Raw genomic sequence first — 13,379 nt, forward strand, 5'->3', positions numbered from 1 at the left:
TGGCCTTCCCTTAAGTTCTTATATAAAACGGGCTGCTGAAGGGGATTGACAGGGTAGATGATGAGAGGTTGGAGGTGGAGTGACTGGCTGGTGTGTCTAGAACTAGGGGGCAGTCTTAGGATAAGGGGTAGGCCATTTAAGACAGAGATGAGGAGGAATTTTTTTTATTCAGAGGGTTATGAATCTTTGGAATTCTCTGCTCCAGAGGGCTGTGGATGCTGAGTTTCTGAATGTATTCAAGGCTGAGATAGATAGATTTTTGGAGTCTAGAGGAATCAAGGGATATGGAGATCAAGCGGGAAAGTGGAGTTGAGGCCGATGATCAGCAATGATCTTATTGAATGGTGGAGCAGGCTCGATGGGCCGTACAGCCTACTCCTGCTCCTATTTCTTATATTCTTAACAAATCCATGCTGACTGTACTTGATTCATGTCTTTCCAAATGAAGATTTATCCTGACCCTCAGAATTTTTTCCAATAATTTTCCCACCATTGAGATTAGGCTGACTGGCTTGTAATTACTCTGTCTGTCCCTTTATCCCTTTTTAAACAAAGGTACAACATTAGCAGTCCTCCAGTCTGCTGGCACCACCAAAGAGGACTGGAAAATGATGGTCAGAGCCTCTGCTATTTCCTCTTTTGCTTCTCGTAACAGCCTGGGATACATTTCAGTCGGGCCTGGGGATTTATCCACTTTCAAAGCTGCTACGCCCCTTAATACTTCCTCTCTCACTATGTTTATCTTGTCTAATATTTCACACTCCTCCTCCCTCATTGCAATGTCTACATCACCCCTCTCTTTTGTGAAAACAGATGCAAAGTATTCATTAAGAATCATACCTACGTCTTCTGCCGCCACACATAGATTTCCTTTCTGGTCTCTAATAGGCCTCACTCTTTCACCAGTTATTCTCTTGCTCTTAATTTATTTATCAAACATCTTTGAGTTTACCCTGATTTTACTTGCCAACATTCTTTCATGCTCTCTCTTTGCTTTCCTGATATCTTTTTTAATTGCAACCCTTCACTTCTTATACTCATCTAGAGTGTCTGTAGTATTGAGTTCTCGGTATCTGTTATCCAAGGGGCTCTAGATTTGTTAGCCCCACCCTTATCATTCAAAAATCTGTCTCTCTCCACCTTAAATATATTCAATGACCCAGCCTCCACAGCTCTCTGGGTAGAGAATTCCAAAGATTCATGCCCCTCTGAGAGAAGAAATTCCTCCTCATTTCCGTTTTAAATGGGCAACCCCTTATTCTGAAACTATGCCCCTGGTTCTAGATTCCCCCATGAGGGGAAATATTCTCTCTGCATCTACCATGTCAAGCCCCCTCAGAATTTTCTACATTTCAATAAGATCACCTCATTCTTCTAAACTCCAATGAGTATAGACCCAACCTGCTGAACCTTCGTCATAAGACAACTCCTTCATCTCAGGAATCAACCTCGTGAACCTTCTCTGAACTGCCTCTAATGCAAGTGTATCCCTCCTTAAATAAGAAGGCCAAAACTGTACGCAGTATTCCAGGTGTGGTCTCACCAATACCCTGTACAGTTGTAGCAGGACCTCCCCACTTTTATACTCTATCCCTCTTGAAGTAAAGGCCAACATTCCATTTACCTTCCTAATTACTTGCTGTATCTGCATGCTAACTTTTTGTGTTTCATGCACAAGGACCCCCAGATCCCTGTGTACCATAGCATTTTGTAATCTCTCCCCATTTAAATAATAATAATTAAAAAAAAATTTTTTAATGGAAGGTGGCCAGCAGCCATAGAACCATCACTAATAACAACTTTTAACAACAACTTATATTTACATAGCGCCCTTAATGTAGTAAAATGTTGCCAAGGCACTTCACAGGAGTGTTATAAGACAAAAATTTGACACCGAGCTACATAAGGAGAAATTAGGACAGCTGACCAAAAGCTTGGTCAAAGAGGTAGGTTTTAAGCAATGTTTTAAAGGAGGTAAGAGAGGTAGCGAGGCGGAGCAGTTTAGGGAGGAAATTCCAGAGCTTAGGTCCTAAGCATTATAATCAGGGATGCTCAAGAGGGAAGAATTTGAGGAGCGCAGATATTTCAGGGGTGGGGGTGGGATTGTTGAGCTGGAGGAAATTATAGAGATAGGGAGAGGGAAACCATGGAGGGATTTAAAAACAAGAATGAGAATTTTTAAATTGCGGCATTGCTTCTTAACTGGGAGCCAGTGTAGGTCAGCGAGCACAGGGGGTGATGGGTGAGCAGGACTTGGTATGAGTTAGGACATGGGCAGCAGAGTTTTGGATGACCCCAAGTTTACGTAGGGATGAATGTGGGAGGCCAGCCAGGAGTGCGTTGGAATAGTCAAGTCTAGAGGTAACAAGGCATGGTTGAGGGTTTCAGCAGCAGATGTGCTGAGGCAGGGGCAAGATAGGCAATGTTACGGAGCTGGAAATAGGCCGTCTTAGTGATGGCATGGATATGTGGTCGGAAGCTAATTTCAGGTTCTAATATGGCACCAAGGTTGCAAACAGTCTGGTTCAACCTCAGAAAAATGCACGGGAGAAGGATAGGGAACGGATTTGGGCCGGGGACCAATGGCTTTGGTCTTCCCAATATTTAATTGGAGATAATTTCTGCTCATCCAGTATTGGATGTCAGACAAGCAGTCTGGCAATTTAGAGACCGTGGAGAGGTAGAAAGAAGTGGTGGTGAGGCAGAGCTGGGTGTCGGCAGCATACATAGAAAAATAGAAATTTACAGCGCAGAAGGAGGCCATTTCGGCCCATCGTGTCCGCGCCGGCCGACAAAGAGTCGCACGGCCCTCGGTCAACAGCCCAGAAGCTTACATATAAACCTATGAACAATGACCAATGGCGGAAAGGTAAAAAGCACCCAGCCCAACCAGTACGCCCCACACAACTGCGACATCCCTTACACTGAAACATTCTACACTCTACCCCAACTGGAGCCATGTGATCTCCCTCGGAGAGGCAAAAACCAGATAAAAACCCAGGCCAATTTGGGGGGAAAAATCTGTGAAAGCTCCTCTCCGACCCATCCAGTGATCGAAACTAGTCCAGGAGATCACCCTGGCCGTATTCGATTCCCTGTAGTACTTACCATCATATCTGCGCCGGCCAACAAGAGGTTATCCTGTCTAATCCCAATTACCAGCTCTAAATCCGTAATCCTGCAGATTACGGCACTTTAAGTGCCCATCCAACCATCTTTTAAATATGGTGAGGTTTTCTGCATCCACCATTCTTCCAGGCAGTGAGTTCCAGATCCCCCCCCCCCCCCCACCCCTCAAATCTCCTCTAAACCTTCCACCAATAACTTTAAAACTATGCCCCCTTGTAATAGACCCTTCCACCAATGGAAATAGAGCCTTGCTATCCACTATATCCAGGACCCTCAACATTCTGTACATCTCAATGATGTACAAACTGATACTGTGTTTTTGGATGATGTCACTAAGTGGCAGCATGTTGATGAGAAGTAGGAGGGGACCAAGGACAGATCCTTGTGGGACACCAGAGGTAACGATGAGGGAGTGGGAAGTGAAGCCATTGCAGGTGATTTTCTGGTTATGATTAGATAGATAAGAACCAGGCGAGTGCAGTCCCACCCAGCTGGACAACGGTGGAGAGGCGCTGGAGAAGGATAGAGTGGTCAGCCGTGTCAAGTGTTGCAGACAAGTCGAGAGGACGAGGAGGGATAGTTTACCATTTCTGACTTTGAGAGCTGTTTCGGTACTGTGGCAGGGGTGGAAACAGGATTGGAGGGATTCAAACATGGAGTTCCGGGAAAGATGGGCACAGATTTTGGAGATGACAACACGTTCAAGGACTTTGGAGAGGAAAGGGAGGTTGGAGATGGAGCAGTAGTTTGCAAGGACGGAGAGGTCAAGGGTTGTTTTTTTTTTAGGAGAGATGTGATGATGGCAAATTTGAAGGAGAGAGGGACAGTACCTGAGGAGAGAGAAATGTTAACAATGTCAGCTAATATGGGAGCCAGAAAATAAAGTCTTGTATTTATATAGCGCATTTCACGAAAGGAAGTTGGGTGATCAGCTTTTTAGTGGGAATTAGACGTGGACCGAGTCGCAAAAAAAATGCTTTTCCATAGTCCCCTCTGTTTAGAGACCACTTATCACAAAAATCAACATTCCCATCTTCAAAAAGTGGGCATTTGCAGAAATTTTCATTAGAAAATATACAGAAATCTCGTCAAAACCCAGAGTGATGACATAATTGCGAGTTACTTAAATGACCAATCACAACTGCTGTATTTGTCAGTACCACAAAATCAGCCAATCGCAATCTCTGTACTAGATCGATTAGAGTCAGTGACTACATGCACCGAAACAATGGCATGCATGTAGTTGCAGCAGCCAAAGGCAACATTTATTTTTCGGACTCTAGCTGGATAACATTTTTCGTGAGTGTTCATCAGTGGAAATTTACTGCAACTAGAGAAGCTAAAATTGCAGAGAATGCCATCGAGAGTTTAGATCTGGAGCTAGTTATTGCACCAGATCGCACAATCCCACATTCGATTGGATATCATCGGCATGGATGTGTCATGCTATGGCATTGATTCAGGTCATGAAACCACAATTAACATTTGGACAGTTTGCTGACCAAGTACTGAAAGTTCTTGTGAGACGAGCAAAGATGGTTAAGTCCAGAGTGATCCACTTTGTTCCAGACAGATACAAGACCAACAGCATCAAAAGTGGTGAAAGGGGACGGAGGTCAGTTGGAGAAACGCAAGTCACCAAAATCTTCTCTCCTGACCAGAAAATTCTAAAGCATTGGACACAATTTCTGTCTTGCGGTGGCAACAAGGAAAATCTACTCCAATTCCTCTGCAAAAGATGGCGCAAGTCTGCAAAGGCAATTATTGATGATGTCAGACACGGAAATGAGTATCATGCTATACGTAAGAATGACAGCAAAACACATCTGAAGGTGGTACCAATCCCAGCACTGTTCTCCAACCAGGAAGAAGCCGACACAGGATTACTGCTTCACAGCGCATTTGCTGCCAGTTCCAGTGAGCATGTCATCATACACACTGATGTTTTTGTACTGTGCTTGGTGTTCTGCAAGGACATTGTTGCCAAGCTCTACTTTCACACAGGAAGAGGAAACAACACGTGTGCGATAGATGATCACTTTGGGAAAGATGTATGTGCTGCTCTCATGGCGTTTCACTGTTTTTCAAGATGTGATTCAGTGAGTGGGGAATGGAATGGGGAAGGTGAAATCAGCGAAAGTCCTGTTCGTCAGCAAAGAACACTGTTCGACATTTAAGAGGTTAGGGACCTCGTTTGCTGTTTCACAATCCCTTTGTAAAGAACTAGAGGCATACACTTGCGAACTCTACAGGCAGATTGGATGCAGAGATGCGAATCAGGCCAGATGTAAAATGTTCAGCAGGTTGGACTTATACTTATTGGAGTTTAGAAGACTTAGAGGTGATCTTATTGAAACATATAAGATTCTGAGGGGGCTTAACAAGGTAGATACAGAGAGGATGTTTCCCCTCATGGGGGATTCTAGAACTAGGGGGCAAAGTTTCAGAATAAGGGATTGCCCATTTAAAATGGAAATGAGGAGGAATTTCTTCTCTCAGGGGGTTGTGAATCTTTGGAATTCTCCAGCCAGAGAACTGTGGAGGCTGGATCATTGAATATATTTAAGGTGGAGATAGACAGATTTTTGAACAATAGGAGAGTCAAGAGTTATGGGGAGCGGGCAGGAAAGTGGAGTTGAGGCCAAGATCAGATCAGCCATGATCTTATTGAATGGCGGAACAACCCGAGGCGCGAAATGGCCTACTCCTGCTCCTATTTCTTATGTTCTTGTATTATGAAGGCTGCAAAAGATGGAGAGTTAAATAGGGAGGCGACGATAGTTCCAGAGAGTGGACCCAAGGCACTTAAAGACTCTGCCATCAACATTGAAGTGGGAAGGTGTTGGGTGGGGTGGGGGAGTTGGGGGATGAATAGAAGGCCAGATAATTGGAGGGAATGGGAGGGGACTTGAGGCATAAGAAGGTTAGAGCGGTAGGGTGGGGTGAGGCCATGGTGGGATTTGCAGATTGCACTGAAGAATTTAAATTTGATGTATCGGAGGACTGGGAGCCAATGTAGATTGGTGAGGCGAGGAATGATGAACAAGTGGGGCTTAATATGGGACAGAATGTAGCCAAAGTTTGGACAAATTGGAGCCTGTGTAGGTTGGGCGGCCAATCTAGTCGAGAGGTGATAAATGCATAGTTAAGGGTTTTGACTGCAATGAGGGTGAGATAATGTCAAGGGCTTGCAACGGTGGAAGTATGCAGTTCTGGTAATGACTAGGAAATTATATTTGAAATTGAACTCTGTGGAACAGGGCAACTGAGGTTTTGCACAGCCTGTGATTCAGTTGACGTGATCTGGCAGGGAAAGGAATGGAGTTAGTGGCGAGGGAATGGACATTTTGGCCGGGTTGAAGCAGGGTTTTTAAGTAGAAGTTGCATATAAAAGACGATGAGTGACCTGATTTATTTCACACTTACAGCGGCCCAAATGAAATGTATTATCAACACATCTGTATGGGTACAGGTGTATCGCAAGGGCAAATTCTGTGCTGTATATTTTCTTCTTTCTCTCATATAATACCCACCAGGCCCCCCAAGAAAGTGTGGCTGATACGTACATACAAATATTAGATACCTTTCTTTAGAAAAACAAAAAACACAAGTGTTTTAAAAATGGTTGACAGAATTTTGGCTGATGATTTTAAAACATGACTAATTCTAACATTACTGGGATTGAGATTACATTTATGGTGAGAGGCTCCAGTTACATCATCCACCATCCACCCACTGTCCACAAAATCACGTAGAAACAACCTAAAACGAGATTAGAAGACAAACCACTAGAAATTGGTGTTGCCATAATATTCTGTAAAACGTTTTTTTGGTGTCATTTGTAGGATTGTGGACAGGTGAGATAAGCAGTTTAGCCAAAGGAGTGACAGATAAATGAACCTTTATGTAACTTTTAAAATTATTTGGGCTCAGCATGTGGCTGACAAGAATCAGTGGAACTGAATCCATCTTCCTGATTGCTTCTTAGTTATTAATTGTTCCATGAAGGACTTCCATCCTCACCCCAAGTTGCTTCTCCTGCTCATTCTTCATTTATGGAAGTTGGATGGTGAGTGTGGCAGGCAGTGTGACCATAGGAAGCATCACAACTGAGACAGATCCTGCCCTCATCTGATGTGTCTACTGTGGCCCTGAAATTGCGGTCTCTCCCTGTGATGTGCACACGCGCCCGAAGAGGCCCCACAAGTTCAGGGTTTAGGCGTGCAAATCACTTGCACAGGCATAAGGCCTGCTTTTACCAGCGTAAGAGTTTTAAAAGATAGAAAAATAAAATGTATCAATTTTTATGTTAAAAACCCTGTCCATTAAGGTAAGTTTATTTTTACCCCATCTGACATCAGTAGTGGGGAAAATGCTGGAATCACTTGTTAAAGATGTAATAGCAGCGCATTTGGAAAGCAGTGACAGGATCGGTCCAAGTCAGCATGATTTTATGAAAGGGAAATCATGCTTGACAAATCTTCTAGAATTTTTTGAGGATGTAACTAGTAGAGTGGACAAGGGAGAACCAGTGGATGTGGTGTATTTGGACTTTCAAAAGGCTTTTGACAAGGTCCCACACAAGAGATTAGTGTGCAAAATTAAAGCACATGGTATTGGGGGAAATGTTTTGATGTGGATAGAGAACTGGTTGGCAGACAGGAAGCAAAGAGTAGGAATAAACGAGTTGGCCTTCACCGCGAGAGAAATTGAGTATAGGAGCAGGGAGGTCTTACTGCAGTTGTACAGGGCCTTGGTGAGGCCACACCTTGAATATTGTGTACAGTTTTGGTCTCCTAATCTGAGGAAGGACATTCTTGCTATTGAGGGAGTGCAGCGAAGGTTCACCAGACTGATTCCCGGGATGGCAGGACTGACATATGAAGAAAGACTGGATCGACTAGGCTTATATTCACAGGAATTTAGAAGAATGAGAGGGGATCTCATAGAAACAAATACAATTCTGACGGGATTGGACAGGTTAGATGCAGGAAGAATGTTCCCAATATTGAGGAAGTCCATAACCAGGGGTTACAGTCTAAGGATAAGGGGTAAGCCATTTAGGACCGAGATGAGGAAAACTTCTTCACTCAGAGAATTGTGAACCTGTGGAACTCTACCACAGAAAGTTGTTGAGGCCAGTTCACTAAATATATTCAAAAGGGAGTTAATTGTGGCCCTTACGGCTAAAGGGATCAAGAGGTATGGAGAGAAAGCAGGAATGGGGTCCTGAAGTTGCATGATCAGCCATTATCATATTGAATGGTGATGCAGGCTCGAAGGGCCAAATGGCCTACTCCTGCACCTAATTTCTATGTTTCTAAAACATATTAAAAATGTTTCAAAAAAATAAATTGTTGTTTAAAACATTTAATTAAATTCAATTTTAATTAATTTTAAATATGTGGAGTGTTTTTCTTATTTATTTAAAATGTTTATGTGTTTTTGGGGGTATCCCCATTCATAGATAAGGAACTCACCATTACTGTGAATGGGGATACACCATTTTCAATGGTTGGTCCGGCTCACGTGATCCCAGAATGCATATATGCTCCTGGAATACATAGGCCTCTGCACTGGGCAGTGCATGGAGTCCTTGTCGTGCAAGTGTTCGTTCCTCTGGTACATTCATAAATATTTTTGTGGTCGGAGGCATCCGTCTGCGGGAAGCCTCCGACCGCAATTTCAAGCAGTGATTATTGATTAGCCGTCAGAGGCAGGGATTTTTTTCTCTCCCTAGGCCAGGGATACCTAATCTCAGCCAGGCCATTTGTAGCAGCTCCATTACTGCCCTGGCTGAGATCAGATAGTTCAGAACAGGTTTGGGATCAAACCTGGGACAGCCCTGATGTGTTTATTTATTTATCCTCTGAGCTACTGGGAGACCGGCTCATGACTGACATATTGTTGTTGTTTTTCCAGGTCATTGTGATGAAGCGAACTCTGGGAGTCGGCTATGCTGCTGTTGACAATCCAGTCTTTTACAAACCCAACACTGCCATGTTGTTGGGTGATGCAAAGAAGTCTTGTGATGCACTGCATGCAAAAATCAGAGAATCAGCTGAATCCAGCTAAATACAACAGAATGTTTGGCAGCTAAGGTTGTTAAGTAATCAGCGTTAATCGAAAGCAAAAGGCTCAAAGTAACTTAATCCATCATTTAAATTGTTGGACCAGAAGGTTTTGAACGCGGAAAATAGCATGTCACAAGTGTTTGCATTGATGGCTTCCCTAATTTTTTTTATGTACTCGCTTCCCTTTTACATTGAAGTGTGGACATTGTTTGCACACTGTCCAGTATTGTACTATTGGAAATTTAATTTGCTAATTTTGTATCAGGAAGAATAGTTTTAGTAGACTCATGATGGGGCAAGTGAATTTTTATCTGAAGGTTCTGTGGAGAACTTTGCGGCACTAAACCACTGATGTAGCGAGCATGTTTGTGGTTGCCTCATTAATAGAGAGACCATATGGTGTGGACTGCATAATGTGCCCCGTGCTGTAAAATCCCTTTTGTATAGGTGCCAAAGCCAGCATTATAGAGAAGATCTACTCTATAATATATTAAACAATCTTATGCCAGCAATTATTCAAATGTAGCATTTGGAATATGCACAACTCAATAAATATTGTCAGTAGGCCAAAATGTGTTCAACAAACCACATGCTCCGAAATAGTCATTTTTTTAATAGAAATGTCAGCCAACAAAATAATAGAACCATCTTTTTTATATTGCATTGAAAAACTTTGTGCCAGATATTACTACCATATATATACTGATAAAATGGACTTTCATTTTCAATTGATTACCGACCAAAAATGTTTTGTAAGCTGTGTCATTGATGCAGCAGAAAATGGCCAATGAGCTATAAAACGATAGGCCATGTTGTGTGTATTGTGCGAAGGTGAGAGATAGCAAATGGCTGTAAATAGATGAAATGTAATGTCAGATTAGTATGGAACCTACAATAATTGCCATTTTATGAAATATATCAGGAACATGTAAAATCACAGTGAAGCAATATGTTTACATAACAGATATCTTTATTTAGGGACCATCTTTGAAATCTTATTGAAAGGCCTATTATAATATTTTAATGGCTACCTCTATATTAGACCAATTCAAATTGACCAACTATTACTGATCTGTAGCAATAGTATTTGTTTTATGAATGCCATTTCAAATTGCACACTGTCACATAAATGCAACAATACTTTTGTATTAGTCATTGTAATGAGTTCTATTAAGTTGCATTTTTAATTTTAATTTTGGGTTGTAAGGTCCCTCAAACATTAAAACTGGCAGCTAAGTTTAATTAGTGTGTTGTGCTGTTTAGTTTGTTCTGTGGTCAGATTGCAGAATAGTTTACAGTGCAAGGCATTGTGTAACAAACCTAGTCCATAAACATAAAGAGGATAAACTCCATCTAACAAAATGTAACATTCGTAAATATTTATGTGAAGGTTTGAATGCTTAGAACTTTAGATCATACTGGCTGTAAAACATTTGGTTACTTAAAGATCAGTAAAGGTGCTACGTGTTGTTCCAAGTTCTGTTTGCCTACTAATGTATCTACATTCTTACATTTAGAAGTAGAGGAAGTTGGATTTGCTGTTTTAAATATTAAATTCAGCATGCTGCAGGATGGGAAACCAACAGGAATCCTTGCATTGTGCTCCTCAAAGAAAATTGTTTAATAATGAACCTGACTAAATTGTTTATCTAGTGTTTGTTTTTATTAAAGCACACATTTTGATATTAGTAACTGTTAAAAAAACACCATTAAGAATCTTTATGGATGTAATTTGAGGGAATTGTGTTTGTTTAACAAGCTTTTGCATTGTAAGGAAGATTAAACTCAGAATTTCAAAGAAGTGTTTGGTGTAGTAAGGTTTGAATACTGGCCTCTGGGCTTCAGTCCAATATAGACAAGTAGGTTCAAGGTTTTGTCTTTGGCTGTGGAGGGTCCTCTGTGAAATTAAGCTAAGAGTGCAGGAGTTTATAGCACAAGTCTGCCCACACAGTCATAATTTACACTTTATTACCAGGGCGATTGGAATACTTAGCACTGAAGCTCTTCATAAAAATAAATCACATTTTTATTTAATACTTGAGGCTGTGACTCTTTCCTATGATATAGTTCCATGAGCACTAGGCACCTGTGAGTACCTCACTCCCAATGGCTATTATTCACTGGTCAGCCTTGGAAGTGATTCTTGGCAGGTTATTCGATCACAGCTGAGAACTGAACCGCTTTTTGTCATGTCACATGATTTTTCTTCCCCCTCTCTCTGCTTCCCAGCAAGGGTAATGATAGTGATCAGGATTGGGAACGCTGACTAACCCCCTCACCTCCAAACCCCCTCACCTCCCCAACCCAGAAGCTATGAGGCCAGTTGTGGTGCCACTATTGCTGCCCTAGCTGAAGTCAGCGAGTGCAGTACAGACTAGTGACCGATCCTGTGACCCTGCTGATCAGTTATTCAATGCAAACCTTCTGAGCCATTGGGGAGTATTTCAATACGAGTTGGCATAAAAGTGATTGAAAGACAGGAATCTGACTTGAGTGATTCATGTAACATCTTAAATCACAAAATTACATTCCTGCCTTGAAATCGCTCATTGTCATCTATTTTTAATTACATAACACACTAGCTAATTTTGTGTATGTGGGTAGAGGAGGGTAAATCCATATATTTTTCTTTTTGTGGCTGTCAACTGAGAAGTTATTGCAGTCCCTCTCCCACATTTGGGGGTTATCTAGAGCTGGGCCTATTGACAACATATGTAAACAAACTGCTCCACAGGTTCTGTTTGAAGACCCTAGAGCACTGAAGCTGGACAGTATCATGAGATTCTGGCAGAAAAGCTCTTCTATGGCTTCACATCAGTTCCCCGTACCTGAGAATACTCATCATCATAGACAGTCCATCGAAATCGAGGAAGACTTGCTTCCACTCTAAAAATGAGTCCTTAGGTGGCTGAACAGTCCAATATGAGAATCACAGTCCCTGGCATAGGTGGGACAGATAGTCGTTGAGGGAAAGGCTGGGTGAGACAGATTTGCCGCACGCTCTTTCCGCTGCCTGCGCTTGATTTCTGTATGCTCTCGGCGATCAGTCTCGAGGTGCTCAGCACCCTCCCGGATGCACTTCCTCCACTTAGGCGGTCTTTGGCCAGGGACTCCCAGGTGTCAGTGAGGATGTTGCACTTTGTCAGGGAGGCTTTGAGGGTGTCCTTGTAACGTTTCCTCTGCCCACCTTTGGCTTGTTTGCTGTGAAAGAGTTCCGAGTAGAGCGCTTGCTTTGGAAGTCTCGTGTCTGGCCTGCACAGTGGAGCTGATCAAGTGTGGTCAGTGCTTCAACCATCTTCTCCCTGTGGCTGAGGAGCTCCTCCTGGAGTCACAATGCGGATTTCGTCCCCTACGGGGCACAACGGACATGACTTTTACAGCGCGACAGCTGCAGGAAAAATGCAGGGTACGGCACCAGCCCTTACACCTGGCCTTCTTCAGCCTTACAAAGGTCTTTGACACTGTCAACCGCGAGGGTCTACGGAGCATCCTCCTCCGTTTCAGATGCCCCCAAAAGTTTGTCACCATCCTCCGCCTGTTCCACAACAACATGCGTGCCGTGATCCTTACCAACGGATCCATCACAGACCCAATTCATGTCCGGACTGAGGTCAAACAGGGCTGCGTCATCGCCCCAACCCTCAATCTTTCTCGCTGCCCTGCTCCACCTCATCATCAACAAGCTCCCTGCTGGAGTGGAACTAAACTACAGAACCCGTGGAAACCTGTTCAACGGGAATTACAGTCTCTGTCGCAGGTGGGACAGACAGTCATTGGAGGAAAGGGTGGGTGGGGAGTCTGGTTTGCCGCACCATCCTTCCGCTGCCTGCGCTTGTTTTCTGCATGCTCTCGGCGACGAGACTTGAGGTGCTCAGCGCCCTCCCGGAAGCTGCTATTCCACTTAGGGTGGTCTTTGGCCAGTAACTTCCAGGTGTCGGTGGGGATGTTGCACTTTATCAAGGAGGTTTTGAGGGTGTCCTTGAAACGTTTCCTCTGCCCACCTTGGACTCGCTTGCTGAGTAGGAGTTCCGAGTAGAGCGCTTGCTTTGGGAGTCTTGTGTCGGATATGCGAACTATGTGGCCTGCCCAATGGAGCTGGTCGAGTGTGGCCAGTGCTTCGATGCTGATCGAGAATCGTGCATCTGTTCTCCCAGGGGATTTGCAGGATCTTGCAGA

At 43.3% G+C, this 13,379-nt stretch overlaps 1 protein-coding gene across 1 annotated transcript in view; it reads left to right on the forward strand.

The window, feature by feature from the left end:
• The window catches only part of LOC139240186 (NAD(P) transhydrogenase, mitochondrial-like), a 286,175-nt gene extending 274,936 nt beyond the window's left edge, over positions 1–11,239 (forward strand). Inside the window, exon 22 of the mRNA XM_070868615.1 lies at positions 9,052–11,239. Coding sequence (XP_070724716.1) covers positions 9,052–9,204 — 153 coding nt within the window. The 3' untranslated portion in view covers positions 9,205–11,239. The remainder of the gene's footprint in view (positions 1–9,051) is intronic.
• Positions 11,240–13,379: the final 2,140 nt, after the last annotated feature.

This window comes from Pristiophorus japonicus, chromosome 2 (genome assembly GCF_044704955.1).
Source record: "Pristiophorus japonicus isolate sPriJap1 chromosome 2, sPriJap1.hap1, whole genome shotgun sequence".
Lineage (NCBI taxonomy): Eukaryota > Metazoa > Chordata > Chondrichthyes > Pristiophoridae > Pristiophorus > Pristiophorus japonicus.